Source organism: Centrocercus urophasianus, unplaced genomic scaffold (genome assembly GCF_019232065.1).
Source record: "Centrocercus urophasianus isolate 14NV4802_14NV808 unplaced genomic scaffold, USGS_Curo_1.0 seq_777, whole genome shotgun sequence".
Lineage (NCBI taxonomy): Eukaryota > Metazoa > Chordata > Aves > Galliformes > Phasianidae > Centrocercus > Centrocercus urophasianus.
The window spans coordinates 35,697-57,008 of NW_024885396.1; the positions used below are offsets into that span (position 1 = coordinate 35,697).

At 48.1% G+C, this 21,312-nt stretch overlaps 1 protein-coding gene across 1 annotated transcript in view; it reads left to right on the plus strand.

The window, feature by feature from the left end:
• POLD3 (DNA polymerase delta 3, accessory subunit) overlaps positions 1-21,312 on the plus strand; it is a 30,102-nt gene that overhangs the window by 3,719 nt on the left and 5,071 nt on the right. The window contains exons 3-9 of the mRNA XM_042838362.1: positions 768-870; positions 3,006-3,045; positions 4,742-4,874; positions 8,168-8,426; positions 10,308-10,380; positions 13,191-13,353; positions 14,665-14,777. Of these exons, the coding sequence (XP_042694296.1) occupies positions 768-870; positions 3,006-3,045; positions 4,742-4,874; positions 8,168-8,426; positions 10,308-10,380; positions 13,191-13,353; positions 14,665-14,777 (884 nt within the window). The remainder of the gene's footprint in view (positions 1-767; positions 871-3,005; positions 3,046-4,741; positions 4,875-8,167; positions 8,427-10,307; positions 10,381-13,190; positions 13,354-14,664; positions 14,778-21,312) is intronic.

A 21,312-nucleotide genomic window follows, 5' to 3' on the forward strand; every position in this document is an offset into this window, starting at 1 on the left:
GATGGTGTAGACCTGACTGGAGAGCTTTGCTGGGAACACTTCTGCTCGTGCAGTAAACTAGAAAGAGCCAGAGAACTTAGTGCTGTGGAGGAGGTGGCCCAGGTGCTGTGGAAACACCTTCTCCTTCCTTTGAGAGCAATGTGGAGGTGGAGAACTGACAACTTTGTGCTTAAAGCTCTCCAAGGATCTTGAAAAGCACCTGATGGCCAACAGTGAATTGTTTGAGTGAGTTTTGCCAGTGTGGTCATTGCCATCTTCAGGTATCTCTGTCACGGGATGCTCACCATGAATCACTGGGATGCTCACTATGATGGCATGGGCAGAAGCTGCAAACTCAGTTCCTTTCTGTAGTCACAGTTTCCTCATGTTTCTGATCACAGTGTCAGTGGTTGTAGCTGGGGACTGTACATATGCACCTGGCAATGTCCTTGTGTGCAAAACCCCCAGTTCTTTGGTCAGGAGTTTCATCACTCTGGGGTTGTAACAGCATTTCTCAAGGGGAAAACTTCACAACAAAGCAGCCCAAGGATCTGAAACAATCTGCAGCCAGCCATTCAAGCACTGAGAGCTTGAGTTGGTTTCTCCTTTGCTGAATGTTGGGCTGTGAGATCCTTGGAGGCAGAGGAGGAAGGCAGATCAACAGGGTTAAATTAATCCCAGTGTTGATGTAAAAGTGTTTTCACATCAGGCAGGCTTTGCTCTTTTGATGGAAGCTGCACTGTGTGCTCTTTGCTTTCGGGGTGATTGACACTGGTTTCTTTGTGCAGGATGCTGTATGATTATGTGGAGAGGAAACGAAAGGAGAACTCAGGAGCTCAGCTTCACGTCACCTACCTGGTAGCAGGAAACCTCATCCAGAATGGACATACAGTGAGTTTTCTTTCTCCAGGCTTTCTATAATCTGTTTGTTCTCATCTTCCCCTTGTTTTGTAACCTTTGGGTCAGAAGCTCGACTTCTTCTGTTTGTTCCAGCACCAAGCACAAGATGCTGGCTCTTCTGTACCTGTACAGTTATTCAGGGTTAGGGTTATTTCTCAATCTTATCATTACTTTTGGACAGCAAATTTTATTAAAAAGAATATATATATATAGCCTGGAGGGGCCCTTGTGAGAGCAGTTAATGTGTTCACCAGGATCTGCTGTGGAGTAGAAGTGTGTGAAATAGCACTGGAGAGAGCTTGGAATTCACTTCCAGTTGTCTTGTAGTTAATGTATGAAGTGTATTAACTTCTGCATGAATGCATAACTGTGTGTTTCTCTTTACTGCTTGTCAGGGTTTTCAGAAATGCCATCTGAAAGTTCAGACAGGCACCTCAGGGCTTGTTGAAAGAAAAGAAGCAAATTGGTCACCTGCTCCCCTTTGCTCCCAGAAGAGTTGAATGGGCCAAGCTCTGAAGGCCTTTGATACACCACTAAGTGTCTGTGTGTATCTTCTGAATACTCAAATATTTTTGAAACACAAACCCTGGTCTTTGTTTAGAGGCTTTGTCATCCCTATAGCCTGAGTTTAATGGGCTTTCATGGAATCATGGAATGGTTTGGGTTGGAAGGAGCTTCTAAGATCACCTGTTTCCAACCCCCTGCTGCAGGCAGGGATGCCTCCCTCTCAACCAGGTTGCTCACAGTCCCATCCATTTCTTTGGCTTCTTTTGGAAATAATAAGGCAGCAGTTCTTGGCTCCCTAGAATCAGCAAGAATTTTATCCACACATCATTTTTAATACATCAGGACAAATTTAAAGGTCATGCAAGTAAGTGAATTCTGGCATAGGGTACGTAGGATATAGATAGATGTGTGTTTAACTCAGTAGTATCTTTAAAACAAGAAAGATCTGCAAAGGGCAGTGCATAAAGATCACTTATTTTCCCCTTCCCTATTTTTTTTTTTTTAAATTATCTTGGGTTTGAGCACTGCCATCCCAGTGGCTGCTGAGAGATGACCTGCAGCCACAGTGGGTCATTGGGACAGAAGTGAATGGCACACAGGAGGTGCTGGGTGCTCCCCAGCCTGAATGCTTAAGGACTGGCCAGAGAAGGCAGGACAGGAGCTCACACCTGGAGATGTGCAGGCATCAGAGCTGCTTGTGGCCAGGATCTGGCACAGCTACTGGGAGGAAATGGATGAGTGCTTCAGGTCCTGCCCCTGCTGGTGAGCCTGCACTCCTGCCTGCTGTCAGTAGGTGTAGCCACGAGGCTGTGGATGCAGTTGCAGGGCTACAGCCACAGATCTGTCACTGATATTTCTCGCTTTCAGCGCTGCACGCTGTTTGCTTACAGCCCCAGTGTGGCACAGAGACTCTCAATCTTTACCTTTTCAGGTTAGTTATGCTTTCTTGCCTCTTGTTCATTTTCTGGATGGTGTGTTGGTATGTGCCAGACACAAAAGTAATGGATGGATTTTGTCCAGCCTGTCTGTTTGGATACTGCCTGTACTAACTGCAGCCTGTTGAATGTCACAGAGCAGGTGTGATACTTGAAGCCTGGAAAGAATACATGCTGTAGGAGTGCATTTCTGGGAGCACTCATTTGTGGCTGTTTAATTAATGCTGAGTTTCTCATTGTGGCTTGCTTCTCTGGTGCCACATCTTTGCTAAATATTGCAACTTTGAGTTTGCAGGCATTGTAGAGATACATGGGCCAGTGCATCAGCTTTGGAGCAGTTGGTCAACAGCTGCATCTCTTTGCTTTTCTCAGCTGTGCTGCATTGTTTTGTTCTCATTTTCTTCTGCATCTCATCTCCTGATGTCAGGAATGGAGGACTGAGCATTTCTTCTGAGCTCTGAAATAGTGTATGAGAAAAATGGGAAGCTGTGGCTTTAGAAATCAGTGGCTGATGACCATTTAAAGGTAGTGGCAGAGTCCTGGGCAGCTGTAAAGCAGCACCTCTAACCTGCAGGCTTTCTCATTCAGTAGAGAAATGAAGATATTGATCTTACATAAAACAAATATTACAAATATTTTCAAATCTTAAGATTGCAATTTGTTTTTGTTGTTTTTTTTTTACAGTGCCACAAGGTTGCAGTAGTGAGAGAGGATAAGCTGGAAGGTAAGTGGATTGTAAGGTGATGAATCATGGAATCATAGAAAGGCCTGGGTTGCAAAGAAGCTCAATGCTTATCCAGCTCCAAGCCCTGCTGTGTGCAGGTCACCAACCAGCAGCCCAGGCTGCCCAGAGCCACATCCAGCCTGACCTTGAATGCCTGCAGGGATGGGGCATCCACAGCCTCCTTGGGCAACCTGTTCCAAAATGCTTTTCTGCTTTGAAAGAACAACAAAGTGAGCAGAGCTCAGCACTTGGCATCTGTGCATGAAGTGCCTGGTCAGGCTGTGTGCAGTTCAGGTGTGTACTTCTTGTACCAGTTTGTTTCTCAGAATTTTGACCATCTGAGCCAACAGCTCGGTAACTTTGCAGCCTTGGGACTGAGGTCTGATTTCCCCGCTGCACATTTTAATCAACAGGGATTCTGTTCTGTCTTTTTGCACGTCTGATCCTGCTAATGAGCTCTGATGACAACAGAAACACAGCTGCAAAGTGATGTTGTCACTTTCAAGTAACGTCTTTGGTGTTTGAGAACAAGCTGTGGTGTTTGTGACCTTTACCATCAGTATGAATGGCCTGACTTGTGTTATTTTTCTTTGAAATGTGAGGTAGATTTCTAGTGAAGTTGTCTTCATCAGGGTATTGTCAAGCAGTGCAGCTACTATCCGTCAGGTCTGCTGAATTATGTGTGCTGTGTGGTGGGAAGAGCAGAGTTGTTCATGTTTTTTGTATTCAAAGCCAGCCAAAGGTCTGACTTACATTTGGAAGAGGCTGAGCTTTGCGATGGGAGCAGGGCTGTTCAGACTAGGACTGGCCCCAAGAAATGATTACTGAGTGTATTTTTGCAGTGCCTCGAAGCTCCGTCTCAAACCAGGGCGGCGTGGAAAGAGCGATAGAAGCAGAGAACAAAGAATTGCTTAAAATAAAAAAGAAAGCAGCTCTGGTCTCAAGGCTGCGGTCTAAATAGAGCCAAAGAGACAAAACGTTGATTTCAGTGGATTAATGGAGCAAACCCTGCAGTGTTAGTTGGTATCTTTAATGGCAGGGAGCAGCTGCAGCAGCATAAGGGTATCACCATCCTTTTCTTGCTGAATTTTAGGTGGACGTGTAGATATTCTGGATCCCAGATGCTGGGTTTTGTGAAGGCAAACGCTGAGATTTGTATGAAGATGTGGAGCTCTTGGAGCGGGCCCAGAGGAGGGCACTGAGATGATCAGAGGGCTGGAGCAGCTCTGCTGTGAGGAAAGGTTGAGGGAACTGGGCTTGTTTGGCTTGGAGAAGAGAAGGCTGCTGGGAGACCTGATGGTGGCCTTCAGTGCTTGAAGGAGTGGATAAACAGGAGGGGAACGGCTGTTTACGAGAGTGGATGGTGATAGGACAATGGGGAATGGCTTTAAACTGAGACTTGGGAGGTTTAGGTTGGGTATTAGGAGGGAGTTTTTGAGCCAGAGGGTGGTGAGGCACTGGCACAGGTTGCCCAAGGAGGCTGTGGATGCCCCATCCCTGCAGGCATTCAAGGCCAGGCTGGATGTGGCTCTGGGCAGCCTGGGCTGCTGCTTGGCGACCTGCACACAGCAGGGCTTGGAGCTGGATGAGCATTGAGCTCCTTTGCAACCCAGGCCATTCTATGAATTCAGGTAGAGCTGTCCCCTGGTTCTTTAATGGCTGTGCTAACAGAGGTCTCTTCTTTCTCCCCACCCAGCAATAAAGTCTAAACTGACCACGGTTACCAGCATCCATGTGTACAGCATTCAGAAAGCCCTGCTCAAAGACAGTGGGCCGCTCTACAACACAGACTACGATATCATCAAAACCAACCTGCACAACTGCAGCAAGTGAGTTGCTCCTTGGTTTTCCTTCTTATGCAGTGTGAGTCGAGACTGATGAAACGTTGTTACCCAGTGCACTTCAGCAGAAGGCAGTGGTTACCAAATATGCCTGGATTTTTAGAAAGCTAGAGAAGAGCCATGCCAAACCAGTCCCCAGACAGCACGTTGATGATTGCTTTATAAACGGAGCTATTTCCAGCTTACAGTTGCTTCACTTACTCTGTTATTCCAGCAGAGTTCCAGTACCTTTCTTGTCAGATGGCTAGAAACATTTTTCTCATTTCCTGGCCACACTTAATCATCCCCGATTTTATCCAGTTCTCTGTCACACAGGAAGGGTAAATTGAAACAGTACAAAAGCACAAGTGATTTGTTCAGCAAAGCAGTAACCTGAGCTTGCCTTCTGTTTTATGGGTCTGTGCCTTTGCTCTTTGGTCTCTTCCACCTCTCTGAAGAGGGCCCAGAGGAGGGCCACTAAGGTGGTCAGAGGGCTGGAGCACCTCTCCTATGAGAAAAGGTTGAGGGAACTGGGCTTGTTGAGATTGGAGAAGAGAAGGCTGCAGGGAGACCTTGTGGCCTTTCACTACACGTGAACAGGAGGGGGAACAGCTGTTTACAAGAGTGGATGGTGATAGGACAAGAGGGAATGGCTTTAAAGTGAGACAGGGGAGGTTTAGGTTGGGTATTAGGAGGGAGTTTTTGAGCCAGAGGGTGGTGAGGCACTGGCACAGGTTGCCCAAGGAGGCTGTGGATGCCCCATCCCTGCAGGCATTCAAGGCCAGGCTGGATGTGGCTCTGGGCAGCCTGGGCTGCTGGTTGGCGACCTGCACACAGCAGGGCTTGGAGCTGGATGAGCGCTGTGCTCCTCTGCAACCCAGGGCATGGTAGGGATTCTAAGATGGTTTGCAGGAACTCATTCCCCGTATGGAAGTGTGAACAAGCGTTGTTTGTGGTTGGATTAGTAGAAGGTTGCCTTAGAATTCAGAAGAACTTCAGCCTCCTTCTTTCCCTCAGTGTGGTGCCTGGCATCTCTGACCTTTCATTCAGATGCATTTCCACTCTGACAGCTTCATCTTGCTGCAGTTGCTACGTGCAGCACCATGGGCACTGTGTGTTAGAAGGAGGGTGGATGCTCCTTCTAGCTTCTACAATACTAAGTTGTAGAAAGAGTATGGAATAGAAGAGTAGAAATGGCAAAATGCTCACAACAGTGTGAGAAAATCATAGAGTGACAGAATGCCCTGGGTTGCAAAGGAGCTCAATGCTCATCCAGCTCCAAGCCCTGCTGTGTGCAGGTCACCAACCAGCAGCCCAGGCTGCCCAGAGCCACATCCAGCCTGGCCTTGAATGCCTGCAGGGATGGGGCATCCACAGCCTCCTTGGGCAACCTGTGCCAGTGCCTCACCACCCTCTGGGTGAAGAATAAGATCTTAGAAACTGCATTTGAGATGTGAATGTCAGTGCCATAGGAGGCAGTGGAAAGCCCAGCTTTAGGGGAGAGGTATGGCGTTCTTCTGGCTGCCTTCACCTTGTTCTGCTCTGTTTACTGAGGGGTAGCCCCACATGGGGGTGCCTGTGTCTTAGAGATGCTTGCCTTTCAGATTTGTACACGCAGCAGATTTAGACAGTGCAGGTTCTGAAATCTGCTTTCTGCAGCCTAGGTTTAATTCTCCTCCTGGCTTTGGAGCAGAAATTCCCAAACAAACTGAGAAAAACGCAGCTTCTTCATCTGTGTGCTGGCTGAACGAAATTCAGACCAGCCCTGTTCCCTCTCCCTTGGACTTGTCCACTACATGAGCAGTCTGTTACAGCTGGGATGAGATCCCCACAGTCCCTGCGAGCACAGAGCTCTGACTATGTGCATGTTTATAGCAAACAGAACCCACTGGCTTCTTATTTCCTTCTCAGTCCATATATCTCATAAGCTCTGGGGCCAGGATCTATATATTCTCCTCTGTATTTGTATGGGACCTCTTATGCTGCGAAGGCAGTGGAGGTGACTTGGTGCCCTCATGTAAATAGCTGGATTTAATGTATGTTGCTAATGTCAGCTTTCCAAGCGGAAGCAGCTCCTTGCTTGCAGAGCACAGTCCAAACATTGCTTGTTTTTTCAGTGATTATTGAGTGAATTTTGGATGGAGCCCACGAGCTATAGTCACACAGCAGCATTAAGGCAAGGTAACTTCCAGAGGTGCGTGAGGTTGAGATGTGCTTTGCTGCACACTCAATACAGCCATTGATGATCACGTGTCGTTTGTAATCTGGTGAGTTCTGGTGTTGCTCACGAGTGTTTATGGAGTAGCAGTGAGCTGAAAAGAGGCTGAAAGTAGAAAAGAAAGGGGGAATATTTTCCCTCAATGTCATCTTTCCTTCCTTTAAAGGTTTGGCTGTCGAGAGATGGCTGCTGCAGCCTCAAAGTGCCATACAGATATTTGCTGATGCGTTTCAGTTTGTGATCGGAGTCAAAGTGGACTGCTAATGCTGAGGCAATTAATTGGCAGAGAACTGCTTGCTTTCTTATGCAAATAAAAACAGCTGTGTCATTCCATGGATGGGGAGGCGTGAGCCCGTGCTCTTTTGTGGCATTGCTGTAGGAAATCTGGAAAGCCTCGCCTGTGATTCGCACAGTGGGGAGCAGAACTGGGTTATTTTTGGGTACAGCTATTCCTGACTGTCAGTGACTTGTGTTGTAACTGTGAGCACGTCGTTCAATTCTTGTATCTCAGCCTCCCTCAGACAATCACGTTTCAGACTGCTGCAAGCTGAGATGCATCTCCGTCTGCAAGAGATTGCATGGAAATGCCTTTATATAGCGAAGTCCCTCGATGCCTTGGGAGCCACCTCAGCAGTTGGGTTGCAGCTGTGATCTCCTTACCTGCTTGCTGCAGCTGTAATGGACTCTTGTCAAAGCATCTGAAAGTTGTAAAGCTCATCAGATAGCAAAACTATGTCTGCTGCAAGCCTGAGGGAGTGCAACCAGTTTAGGAATAGAATGCAGTTGACTCCATCCCCACCCTGGGTGTGAAGATGGGCTCCCTCCTCCTCCCCCATAAAATCTGAACTTGTTTTGCATCTGAATGCTCTGGCTCCTGCTGACAGGTCCAGCTGATCTTTTCAGTAGAGGTCTCCCTAGTTTTTTTTCCTCAGTGCCAGCCCTGGCACAAATTAAATTGCTCTTCCCATAACAGGAGAATGCGGAACAGGAGAAGCAATGCGCTGCCTGGGAGGGAGCTGAGGTGGACACCCCAGAGGAGGTGGACACCCCAGAGGTTAACTCAATTTCTCACTCCTTCACACAGGTTCAGTGCCATTCGCTGTGCTGATGCAGTCCCCAGGACTCCAGCTGAAGTTGCTCAAGCACGGACGTTGGCACGGTCTGCTTCCCAGACACCGAGTGACACAAGCACTGTCAGCACACCACCACTCAATGGCCACGGTCCTACAGCTGCTAAGCAGAGCTCGCAGCCCCCCAAGGGGATCATGGGGATGTTTGCAGCCAAAGCTGCTTCCAAAGCCCAGGATGCAAATAAAGAACCCAAAGCTAAGGAGGCTCCAAGTGTAAGTGACGTCAGACCCTTTGGGTTAACGGCTTTAATGAACTGCTCTTCTAGCTTTGCTCTTCATGTTGGATGTTAAGAAAAGTTTCTTTGCTGAAGGAGTGGTAAGGTATTGGGATGGGCTGCCCAGGGAGGTGTGGAGTCACTGCCCTTGGAGGTGTTTGAGAAGAGGGTAGATGTGGCACCTGGGGACGTTATCACATCATAGAATCATATCACAGGATGCCCTGGGTTGCAAAGGAGCTCAATGCTCATCCAGCTCCAAGCCCTGCTGTGTGCAGGTCGCCAAGCAGCAGCCCAGGCTGCCCAGAGCCACATCCAGCCTGGCCTTGAATGCCTGCAGGGATGGGGCATCCACAGCCTCCTTGGGCAACCTGTGCCAGTGCCTCACCACCCTCTGGCTCCAAAACTTCCTCCTCACATCCAACCCAAACCTCCCCTGTCTCTCTTTAAAGCCATTCCCCCTTGTCCTGTCACCACCCACCCTCATCAACAGCCATTTCCCCTCCTGTTTATCCACTCCCTTCAAATATTGCAAGGCCACCATGAGGAATGGGCACAGTGAGGATGGGTTGTGTTTGGTGATTTTAGAACTCTTTTCCAACCTTAATGATGCTATGAATTTAGCTAACCTTAACCAGCCACACTGCAGCCTCATCCTCTGCTTCCAGTGCTAAGCTTGCTGCCTGCTGGGCAGCTCAGGTGCTTCTGTAGGTGTTTAACTGTGTCACAGTCACAGAAGATGCCTTCTGTCATCAAGTCCCCTCTGAGGGAAGTATATGTGCCACACTCTTGACCTGCCCACTGAAGTGTATTTGCCATCACTTTGACACTTTGACGTTCCTCTTTGAGCCAGATCTTCAACTAGTGTAAACCAGCATAGCTGCATCATTGAGGCAATTGTTCCATTGTCTTCAGTTATGCCAATATATACACCAGTTGAGGATCTCGTGCTCTCTATTGTGCTTAAAAGGATTTGTTTTGAGCAATATGTGAAATGTGAGAAGCCCAGGTCTTAAAAGTATCAAGGTGTTTAAACTTGGTCTGCGAGGGAAGCTTCAGAGCCTGACCTGTGCAAGACTAGAATGTTTATCTTCCCAGCTGCTGCTTTTTTCCAGCACAGGATTATGTTTTAATTCTAATTAGCACAAGTCTTTTTAAAGCAGTGTGGCCTCCAAGTGGGTATTAAAATGGTAATGTTCTCTGTGCGTGGTTTGGCTTTTTTTTTTTATAACAATGGAGTACATTTTGGTTCATTTTTGTGATTTAGAACTGATGAAACGTGCTTGTCTGAATGTTTAGGAAAGTTTAGAGTCTGGTTGTTTTACGTGAAAATAAATGGGATTAGGAGACCAAGCTCTCCTAGGTGTGTGTGTTTGTGTGTGTGATTTTTCTTTTTGCTAGTGGCTATAGGAATGGAATGGAGCAATGATAGTTCTTTGCAGACTGCTCAGCAGTGCAGCATTTGTGCCAGAGGAGCTGGATAAAGTCTTCATGCTTTGGCCAATCTGTGTTCTTTCCTCTGATGGTTACCATGAATTGAGGCACTGATATTTTGCAAAAAAAAAAAAAAGAACAGTTCTTTACTGGGAACAGACCCAAATCCCAACCACTTCTTTCAGTAACACTGTGAGCCATCAGATGGAATGTGACCTAGGTTAGCTCTGAAGGCCCAGCCTCCAGAGTGCTGAGGGACTCTCAACCTTTTGATCCATTTATTATCTACTCTTCTCAAATTCTCCTACACAGGTGTTGAAATCTGAGATGCTGACCAGGCAGCAAGTTATACGTGTTAATTCTGTTTGTCCAGAAGCAGTGCTGTGCATTTTGAGGGCTGTGTTTCGTGAATAATTCCTGTGGTTACTCCTCTGTTTGCTTCCAGGTGTCTGCAGCGAGCAGTAAGCCATCAGCAAAGGCCAACATCATGAACAACTTCTTTGGAAAAGCTGCCATGAGTAAGTGCTCGATGCCAGGTGTCAGTTGTGGTTAGGTACCAACCCTCTGTAGTCAAAAAATATATAAATGAAAGTCCTGAGGGATATTGGAAATCAATTTATTTTATTTTTTTTAGCTAAGCAGTAATTAGAAGTAATTAGTGATGGCAGGTGTCTGGCTGTGCAGCTGTGTTGGGGAGGTATGAATAGTGAAAAAGGAGCAGAGCTGCTCACCCTCTGTTCACCCCACCCTGGTGACATGAGGCTTGTTGGATGTCCTTGATATCCTTCATTTTTCTTCAGGTTCTCCACATCATGCTTGGAGAAGAGAAGGCTGCAGGGAGACCTCATGGTGGCCGTGCAATATTTGAAGGGAGCAGATAAACAGGAGGGGGAACGGCTGTGTGTGAGGGTGGGTGGTGACAGGACAAGGGGAATGGCTTGAAAGTGAGACAGGGGAGGTTTGGGTTGGATATGAGGAGGAAGTTTTGGAGGCAGAGGGTGGTGAGGCACTGGCACAGGTTGCCCAAGGAGGCTGTGGATGCCCCATCCCTGCAGGCATTCAAGGCCAGGCTGGATGTGGCTCTGGGCAGCCTGGGCTGCTGGTTGGCGACCTGCACACAGCAGGGCTTGGAGCTGGATGAGCATTGAGCTCCTTTGCAACCCAGGCCTTTCTATCATTCTGCTCTTTTGAACTCAGAGGGGTTAATTTTTTTGGCATGCAGCTCTTAAGGCAAAAATTAAAGTTGTAAGTGGAATGTTTCAGACAACAAGCTTGCTGGGTAGAGATCAATTAAGATGACGTATTTGTGCAGACTAACCCAGGAAGGATTTTTAGCTGATTTGAAGTGAGCACTGTTGGCTGAACGATCAGCTATTGGCAGAGTGTTTGCCAAAACCTGTTGCACTGAGCATGTTAATGATGCTCATTTTTCATCACAAATCACTGAGGAGCCTCTAGTTAAGATTTAGGGTTAATTCCTATCCTGCAAACTGCACAGAGCTGCTAATCAGCATAGAAAAATGAGAGATGGTCTTTGCCTTTGAGCTGGGGGTTAGATGGCCTCTGGAGGCTCCTTCCAACTGAAGCTGCCCATGGCTAAAGAAAGCATGCCAAAGCTTTTGATTAGATGTTGGAAAAGCACTACAGAGCGTTCTTCAAAGATGTTCTTCCAATCAAAAATCCCAGGGGATTAGAAGAGGAGTTGCTGGGAAGGAGTAAATGGCAAAGGTTGCTGTCTAGCAAGCAGCTGTTAAAATCTGCAGGGTACAGTCAATGAGCGCAGCTTGCAGTGCTGATGGACATCTTGGAGCTCCTGTTTTGGTGTAGCAGATTGCACACAGTGCTTTCAGCCTGAGACTCCCAAGTCTAAGGGCACTTACTGCAATTAACTTCATTACGTTCTTACGTCTTTGAAGGGCCCTGGACCAAAAGCTCACATTCTGAAAACTCAGGAGATTGAAATTGCGTGGTGAAGATAAGGCAGGATAAATTTGTGGATGTATTTCAGTGACTTCTAGTGGGGGTAGGTCCTCTCCTGAGCCCCCAGCAAACTGGGCAGAACTGGAAATGATTACGTGTATAGAAAAGATAGGGTGATTCCAGAGGTAAGACTTAATCCCCATGTGTCAGTGTGCCTTTTCTGGCTTCAAAGACTTCACCATTGCCAGAAAGCCCTGAGTTAGCAATAGTTGTGTCCTCCAGCCCTGTGCTATCAATGATAAAGAAGATAGCTGTCACTCAGGCTCCTCCTTTGGAGCTTTTTCCCTCATTCAGTCAGCCAGCCAGCCCATCTTCTGAGCACTGTCAGAAAGATGTTGGCGTTCTGAGCCCTCAACAGCCTCTGCTCTTCTTGATCTCATTGTTAGATGCTTTTCCCATCCATTTCCTTGGAGCGGGTTGCCCAAGGAGGCTGTGGATGCCCCATCCCTGCAGGCATTCAAGGCCAGGCTGGATGTGGCTCTGGGCAGCCTGGGCTGCTGGTTGGTGACCCTGCACACAGCAGGGGGTTGGAACTGGGTGAGCATTGAGCTCCTTTGCAACCCAGGCCATTCTATCATTCTGTGATCTCCTGCTAGGGATGGTGCAGGCTTCTAAATGGCCTCTGCATGTGCCTACAGTTATCTGATTAACCTGATAGGTAATGCTGTTAAGTCAGCCTGACTTTTTTACTGCTATCCATTCCCACCTTGCTGGTGCTAGGTTAAGCCTTTTGCAGTAGAATTGCCTGTGTTCGTGGTGCTGCATAGGCCAAAGAGACTGATTCTTGATGAGATTGGAGCTGAGAAAGAGACAAACTGCTACACTGGAGCCCACACTCAGTATTTTTAGTAATGTTACACAGGCTGGAGGCTGCACGCACTTCTCCTTGCTTTTCATCAATCCTGATTTCTCTTTTTCTGGGCTCTTCTTGCTCAATTAAAGCTCCAATTTAAAAGGAGTGAACTGACAGTAAAGATGGATGTGGTGTTTTGTCAGGGGGGATGTGTAGAAGAGGGATGGGCTCCCAATCCTTTGTGGTGTCTTATGGCCCTAATGACCATACCAGCTTCTGCCACTGCCTTCCAGCCTTCTTTGTAGTGTTTATGAACTGCTGCAGCACCTTTGGCTTTGGCACCTTTGGTGCTGTGCCATCAGGAACAGTAGAAGCAAATCAGCTGCAGACCCAAGCATGTCCTTGTATTACTCAGCTTGGTCCATCCAGATCCCTTAAAGCTTTTATGCATCATCTGCAGTGCTGTCTGTATTGCTGGTGCACTGTTTTGCTTAACCCACTCCTTTATGAGTTGTCATAAGTACATTCTTTACTTTTTAAATGCTTTATTCACAGGTAAACTCAAAGTCAACTCAGTGCCTGAGCAGCCAAAGGAGGAAAAAGAAGCTGTCAAGACTTCAGTTCCTGCAGCAGAACCAGAGTCATCCCCTAACACCATGGTAGAGAAACCTGGGAGGAAAACAGAGCCTGCTAAAATTCAACAAAAGGACAAAAAGAGGTGGGCCACACTAGTCAGGTTCACTGTGATCTCTCAACCTGTTTGTTGATGGCCTTACATTGAGCTGGCTGGATGTACAGCGTTGGCATGCCTCCTCTTCCCAGCTACTAAACAGCATTAAACGTGTCTAAATTTCTCTCTCTTAGAATCCTTTCTTAATAGGTCTTTTCCATTTAGTGCTGTGGATGCCTCAGGGCCATCTGTGCCTTTGCAAATGGGAAGGGACACGGTCCAGGTACTGTCCAGTGGGAGGGGATGGCGTTCCATGAGACAGCCTCATGCTGTGAGCAGGCTGAGCACGGACCCCACAGGCAATCTGTGGGGGCTGGCAGGAGCACCTGTGTTGCAGGGAAGGCAGTATATTCCCAAGCTTATATGTACACAGCTCCCAGCACACAAAGTTCTGCTTGTTGATTCCCATAGCAAATGTACTGCTGCTTTCAATGCCGCTGGTTTACTTTGGGCTGAAGCTCCAAGTAAATTTTAAGTTCAACCCTTTGTGTTTAATCCAACCCAAACTGACAGGGACAAAAAATCATTACAGTCTGATGGCTCTCTGGTGGCCTATGAGTAATTAATTGGTGGTCTCAATCTGTTGCTAACTAAATAGGTGAGTGCACCACCCAGCCCACCATGGCAGTTGGTGCTAACTGGTCTTCTTATTGATAGTCCTATTCAGTCCAGGGGCCTGGAAACGGCGTGTTGGCAGCGTGGTGTTGGGAAGGCCACTTGGGCCATACCAGCTCCATGAGGATACGTGGGCCTTTAGCCTCCAGGCTTGTTAGTCTGACGTGTCTCGCCAACATTAAAAAGAAAGAAGCTATTTTATTTTTCCAGTAGTCTTTAAAAATGGCTCCAGGATTCTGAGACACTACCTCATAGTCAGTCAGTGGCGAGCAGTCTGTCAAAAGAGCTTCTGAGCGATGCTGTTGGGGACATGAGTGTTTGGGAGCCTGAGCTATAGAGACAAGATCAGAAATGCCTGCTTGCCAGCTTGCTGTGGCCAAGCTAGGTGAGGCACTGGGCAAAACACTGAGCTGCAGAGGGGCTGAAGAAGTCCTCCTTGTTTTAGAGAACGGAATATGGGTAAGGTTGAGAGGCTTAAAAATGCCCTTGCACCTCTGTCTGATGGTATGGGTGAGTATACTTCATCATGTGATGCTCACATGTTTTTAGGAGGTAGCAGAGGTATTTGATCTCCTTGCTGGCAGCTCTTCTATCAGCAACGTATGCAGTGCATGCAGCGTTCTCATGCGCACACACAAGGGATGGTGTGTTTTCATTCCTTACTTTAATTTTTCTTTGTGGCAGTAAAATGAAGAGGATGGACAAGTCTGACAACGAGGAGGAAAGAGAGCCCGAAAATCAAAAGAAGAAGAGGAAGAGAATCAAACAACTGGAATCTGACAGCAGTGATGAGGAAGGTAAGAGATGCAAAAACAAGCAGCCATGTGGGGCCAGGGGCCTGGCTCCAGCACTGCTCCTATCTAAGGCTGTTGGGTCAACGATTGAGGGGTTGAGAGAGGACTGACAACTGTGCAAATGGCTGCAGTTGGAGCTTTCTGGTTTTCTAATGCTGTGAGCGTTTTGGCGTTCCGTTGGGGTGCCTCAGTCATTCAGTCTTTGTTTTAGCTTAGCTCAGATCTGGCTGTCTCATCACCAAGTGTGCTGCCCGTCATGCTGATGTGTGCAAGGGAGGTTCTGGGAAGATACTGTGCCTTCCAGAACTGCAGGACTGGTCATAACCAGTTTAGTTAGTAAGCAATTGCAAAGTGACCTTCCCTCTCCCGGGGTCATTTTTAGCATCTTTTATTCTGTCTGTTTATAGAAATGGTTTGGAAGACAGCATTGAAAGCAAGATTTCCAAAAAACTAAATAGAGAAGCTGGAGGCAAAACAGCTGAGCCATATCCGATGCGACTCTGCGTCTCCTCGGTGGCTGTTGGCTTTGGTAGGAGTTGGGTGCCCAGAACGTCACAAATTTTGGGCTTATAATGAGGAACAGCAGAGGCAGATTCCAAAGAATTTGGATAATTGAGGTGACAAATGCCGTTCAATATAGATAACTGGAAAATAAGTTGGGGACTGAGCTAGGGAATACGTGCTAAGTGGAACAGTCATCCAACAAACTGATCAGGAAAAGAATTCGGAGATCATTATGGGCAAATAATTGAAACCAACAGTGCAGTGTACAGCTCCAGTAAAAAAAAAAAAAGGTGAAACAGCTCATAGGTTGTGTTAGGAGAGAGCTGGGACTGCAGAACTGGAGCTGTTTGCTTATTTGCTATGGAGAAGCAACCGTAAGATGAAGAGAATCTGTAACACAAGAATGAAGCTGGGTATCTTAGAGGTCTCTGTGCTACCTTAGGCCTGTTTTCATCATTTCTCTTTTACCCAGCATAATTTCAAGTGATCTCTGTCATCAGGCATCCATTGCTTCCACTGAAACTATGCCACAGGATGATAAATCTCTCAGGAAGCCATTCATCATGATCAGCCTTAATTTCATCACATTCCTGTGTGCAGCTCCTTGTTTAGCCCTAAAAAAAAAATACATATATATGTATGCCCACACTCCATGGTATTTATTTCTTTAAATGTTTGTAAGCTCTTATCTGGTCTTTCCATTTGCTCATCACACAGCTTACTGACAAGCTGTGTTGTTGTGCTCTGCAGAGGAAGATTGGAATTGCCACTTGATGTGCTGCTCCGTGCTGGGCTGGAATCTCTCAGCTCACCAATCGTCTGCTAGTGAGAGCAGGCAGAAAGGAATCCTTTGCTTCAGGGATGGATGGAAAGGTTGCTCTTAGGAGCATGGAAAGCTTGTTGTTGGATCTGCTTTTTGCTGTTGTGAGTTAGGGAACCTTGGCCTCACGTGTTCGTGATGGAGTTCTGACACAGCAAGTTTGGGAAGTGACCTCACAGTCTGTTTTCCAAATCTCCTTCTGTTATAACTCTTCAATATTGTGGGGCAGACCCTCATAAATGGAGGATTGCCTTCCCTAGGGCTCTGTGAACTGCTTGCTGCATACCCACTGCTTTTCATAGAATCACAGAATGGCCGGGGTTGGAAGGGACATCAAAGATCATGAAGGTGCAACCCCCAAACTGCAGGCAGGGCCATCAACCTCTGCATTTCATAGCAGCCCAGGCTGCCCAGGGCCCCATCCAACCTGGCCTTGAACACCTCCAGGGATGGACGGGGCATCACAGCCTCTCTGGGCAGCTGTTCCAGCACCTCACCACTCTCTCTCTAAACAACTTCCCCCTGACATCCAACCTCCAGCTGCCCTCCCTCAACTCCAAACCATTTCCCCTTGTCCTGCTGCCATCTCCCCTTTCACAGAGCTGACTCCCCTCCTGTCTGCAGGCTCCCTTGAGGCACTGCAGGCTGCACTGAGGTCACCCTGCAGCTTCTCTTCTCCATGCTCAACAAGCCCAGCTCCCTCAGCCTGTCTTTGTAGGGAGGTGCTGCAGCCCTCTGCTCATCTTGGTGGCTCCTCTGGACCCTCTCCAACAGCTCCCTGTCTTTCTTGTGCTGGGGGCTCCAGCCCTGGACGCAGTGCTGCAGATGGGGCCTCACAAGAGCAGAGCAGAGGGGGACAATCACCTCCCTGTCCCTGCTGGCCACCCCTCTGCTGATGGAGCCCAGGATCCCATTTGCTTTCCGAGCTGCAGGAGCACTGCTGGCTCATGTTGAGCTTTTCATCCACCAGCACCCCCAGGTCCTTCTCTGCAGGGCTGCTCTCAAGCACTGCTCCTTCCAGTCTGTATAAATAAATGCCTGGGATTCCTCCGGCCCAAATGCCAAACCTGGCACTTTGCTGTGTTGAACCTCATTAGATTTTCCCAGGCCCACCTTTTGAGTCTGTAGAGTCATTTGAGTTGGAAGGGACCTCTAAAGGTCAGGTTGAGAACCCAGTTAACTTACTGACCTTGCTCTCTGTAGCTTTAGTCCTTAAAAGAAAGGTTACCTACCCACTACTGATTGGGGAGGATTGGTTTATGTTTTTCTCATATCTAACCTGCTGGAGATGGATGCAGGAAATTGGATTTTCTTGTCACTGCTGATGCTCTTCCTGCATCATAGTCCTCTGTTCTTTCCATCATGTAGAGAAACAGATTTGCATTACGTGTTGTAAACTTCTGCAGATGACAGTTAGTGTGTACAAATCTATATATTCTACAGATCAGCTTTGTACTGTTCCCTTTTTCAAAAGGGAAAGATTGGAAATCAGAGAGCTCCTGTCTTCTCCCTTTTTTATAGAGTCATAAAATCGTTTGAGTTGGAAGGGAACCCCTAAAGGCCATCAGGTCCCACTCCCTGCAGTGCACAGGGACACCCACAGCTCCATCAGTGCTCTCAGCCCCATCCCCTGACCTTGGGCATCTACACCTCCCTGGGCAACCTGTGCAGTGCCTCACTGCTCTTATTTTCCTCAAATCCAGTCTAAATCTCCCCTGTTTTTGTTTGAAAGCATTTCTTTGAAATAGATGGAAACCAAAGGGATGTAAAAATGAAAGCTAGGTAAAACTTTATTTTTTGAGTCATAGAATCGTGGAATGACTTGGCTTGGAAGGGACCTCAGGGTCATGAAGCTCCAGCCCTCCCTGCTTCAACCTCCACGTTTCATAGCAGCCCAGGCTGCCCAGGGCCCCATCCAACCTGGCCTTGAACACCTCCAGGGATGGGACAGTGTAAATGAATGTGCAGCAGCCAGATTTATAGTGTATTTACCCTTGGAAAGGTTGGAAATGGGTTTCTACAGAGACCAGGGGCAGTTTTTATCAGCATCATCAGTGAGTAGAATGGGATCTGGAGTGACAACGTTCTGTGCCACATCCCCATGGGAGCAGGGGAGAGGTGCCATATGCTGCACAGCAGTTGGGAACTGCTGCCAGGCTGGCACAGCTCAGCCACCACCTGCATAATTCACCCACAGATGATCAAGGGGTGAGTTTTAAATGGGTGAGATGGGAAGCCAAACCACCAGAGGAGCTATCAGAGGCTCCTGGCTCAGCTTCCACTGTTTCCACTAATGAGCCAAACCATTTCCATTGGGTTGGAGCACCTCTCTATGGAGACAGGCTGAGGGAGCTGGGGTTGTTCAGCCTGGAGAAGGGGGAGGGCTGTGGGGAGACCTCGCTTTAGCCTTCCAGAGCCTGAAGGGAGCTGATAGATGGGAGGGAGAGAGACTTTTTACACAGGCAGATGGAGATAGGGCAAGGAGAAACGACTGTAATTTAAAAGAAGGGGATTTAGGTCAGATGTGAGGAGGAAATTCTGCACTCAGAGTGCAGAGAGGCCCTGGCACTGCTGCCCAGGGAGGCTGGAGGTGCCCGAGGCTGTGGGTTGGGGCCCTGGGCAGCCTGAGCTGGTGGGGGACACACAGCCTACAACAGGGATTGGGGATAGGAAGGCTTTGAGGTCTCTTCCAAACCAACCATTCTATGATGCTATGATTTCAAGGGTAGTGGGGAGCCCAAAATAAGCTCTTCTTCTACAAGTGTCAGCACGTTGTAGCAAGCTGAAAATACAGAGAGGGCCACGAGGCACAATCATCTCCATTTAAAATAATTTTTCATTAAAAGTTACATTGGTTTGAGGGTGCCTTAGTCACTGCAGGTTGTTTTGCTTCCAGTGCCAGAATAAACTACACAAGTGTGTCCACAGAGGACAGGAGGTTTGGCAGCTCCAGCTATACCAACACCAGCGCAGTTTCATAGTGTTGACAAGTGTTTTACAGCCACTTTGGAGGGTGATTTCAGTGGCACTGTAACCTACAAACTCTATCAGTTTCAGAGAGCTGCAGCAAAAGCATTAAAGCTTCTCACAGTTTTTCCAGGCAGGGTCAGTGCAAACCAAACAAAGCCAGGATTTACATCTTTTGGTACATCCAGTTGCCCAACGTGTATCCATTTCACGCAGCTGTTGCTGGTGAGTAAACTGTGGGCAGCAGCAAGAGGTTGACTCAGGAGTTATCACATGTCAGAGGGCTTTGCTGGCTGCGAGAGGATAACAAAGCAACAGAGCCACAGCTCGATGGTGGTCTGAAGCACTGCCGTGGGAAGGAGGTGCTTTCTGCCTGCCAAAGCCTGGGGTAAGTCATTCAGAGGAGGCTGGGGAATCACCCAAATTTCCCCCAAGCAAAAGCAGTTGGGGTTAACCCCCCAAAGACCCCTCGGGCAGAGGTTGACAGCTTTTCACAGGCTGCCTTTTCAGCCCTCCTAGCATCCACACTCCTTACAAATATTTTGCAGTGGATGCAGCCAGCTCGGGTAGCCTGCAGAGTTCGGTGCTGTGCAACCTGTGGGCTTTTCAGCCTGCAGCTGCCGTGAGGCTGGGAGGAATATTGAGGATTTTGAGTCCTTGCTGCGGTCCCCCAGCAGTGAGCACCTCCAAGCAGGTCCCTTGTTTGGTTTTACCTTAGCACAGCTGCCAGACCCGGTGCTTTGGAGCAAGGTGAAATCCCGAGTCATGTTATCCCACTCTGTTTGCATTTCTGTGCCTCGCTCCCTGCAGTAGTTAGGAGGCTGAGTCCTCGTTTGAAGAATGTAATTTATTATTGAGCGTTGGCAGCCAACCACCGTTTCGCTTGAGCCCTTCTTAACCTATGAAGGTCAGCTGGCCGCACGCCTGGCACAGTCGTAACTCTTCACACTGACCTAATCACTTGGGACAGCTACGGATCCAAAATTCGTGTTACGACGACAGCGTGAAGGCAGCACTGCAGCCAGCAGGGCTGGGAGGAGAAGCCAAGCAGCGCTCTGTCCTCGCAGCCAGCCGCAGCCTTGTTATTGTTAAGCAATAGGTCAGATGAGGAGTTTCTTCCCCCACATTCCTTGCTCTCCCCCGCAGTTGAGGGCTTGCATGGCAGTATTTCGTAGGTGGACTTGGAGAGGATTCGTTGAAGTCATTTCAATTAGTCACAGTGCTGCCCCTGTCGTCCCCCCCTGTCCTTGCCTTGATTTTGCTAAGCTGTCGCAGCTCTGTGCTTCTGCCAGCCCCATAGAAGTGACCTCGACCTTCTTGTACCTATGCATGCCCTGCTGGTCTCGCCCCTGTCTCATGTTGGTGAGACCCTCCAGTGTTGGTTTTGCACCATACAAAGCTGGGGAGGTGGCCATGACCATGTGGGGCAGTGCAAACCTTGGAGGGATTCCAGCATCTCAGTCACTGCATCCATCTGCTGCACAAAGATGAATGCAGTGACAGATGGGAGAATGGACCTCGCTTTTTGGAATGGCTTGGATTTTGTTTTTGTTTTTTTTTTCCCTGTGGTGTTCCTTCAAATCTTGTGGGGTGGGCAGTATCATGTTTAATTGTTGCATGAATTGAATTAAAGGGGGGGTTTAAAATGAGACAGGGGAGGTTTAGGTTGGATCTGAGGAGGAAGTTTTGGAGCCAGAGGGTGGTGAGGCACTGGCACAGGTTGCCCAAGGAGGCTGTGGATGCCCCATCCCTGCAGGCATTCAAGGCCAGGCTGGATGTGGCTCTGGGCAGCCTGGGCTGCTGGTTGGCGACCTGCACACAGCAGGGCTTGGAGCTGGATGAGCATTGAGCTCCTTTGCAACCCAGGCCATTCTGTGATTCTATGAAGGCAATTTCAAGCTAATAGGGTTGATCATTTGGGATTTGAAATGCCATTTCTGAAGCAATTACTCTTTTGCCACTCAGGGAGAGGCAGAGAAACAGAGGTCATGCAGTGATTTGAGAATACGTAGACTTAGCCCTGACTCTTTCAATTCCTGTACAGGTTGCAGTCCCTTTTCTTTCTGAACAGGTGAAATACATGCCTGAAACATTCTGCTTTCAGTGTTGGTTTTCCAAGCTTTGCTCAGTGAGGCTGAGCCTGGTTTTCCAAAAATACCAAACGTGCTTCTCCCATCCTGTCCCATCCTTGACCATGCTTTCTTCAGGAGCCCCAGCGCGTGGCACCTTGGTGCAGGGTGAGCAGTC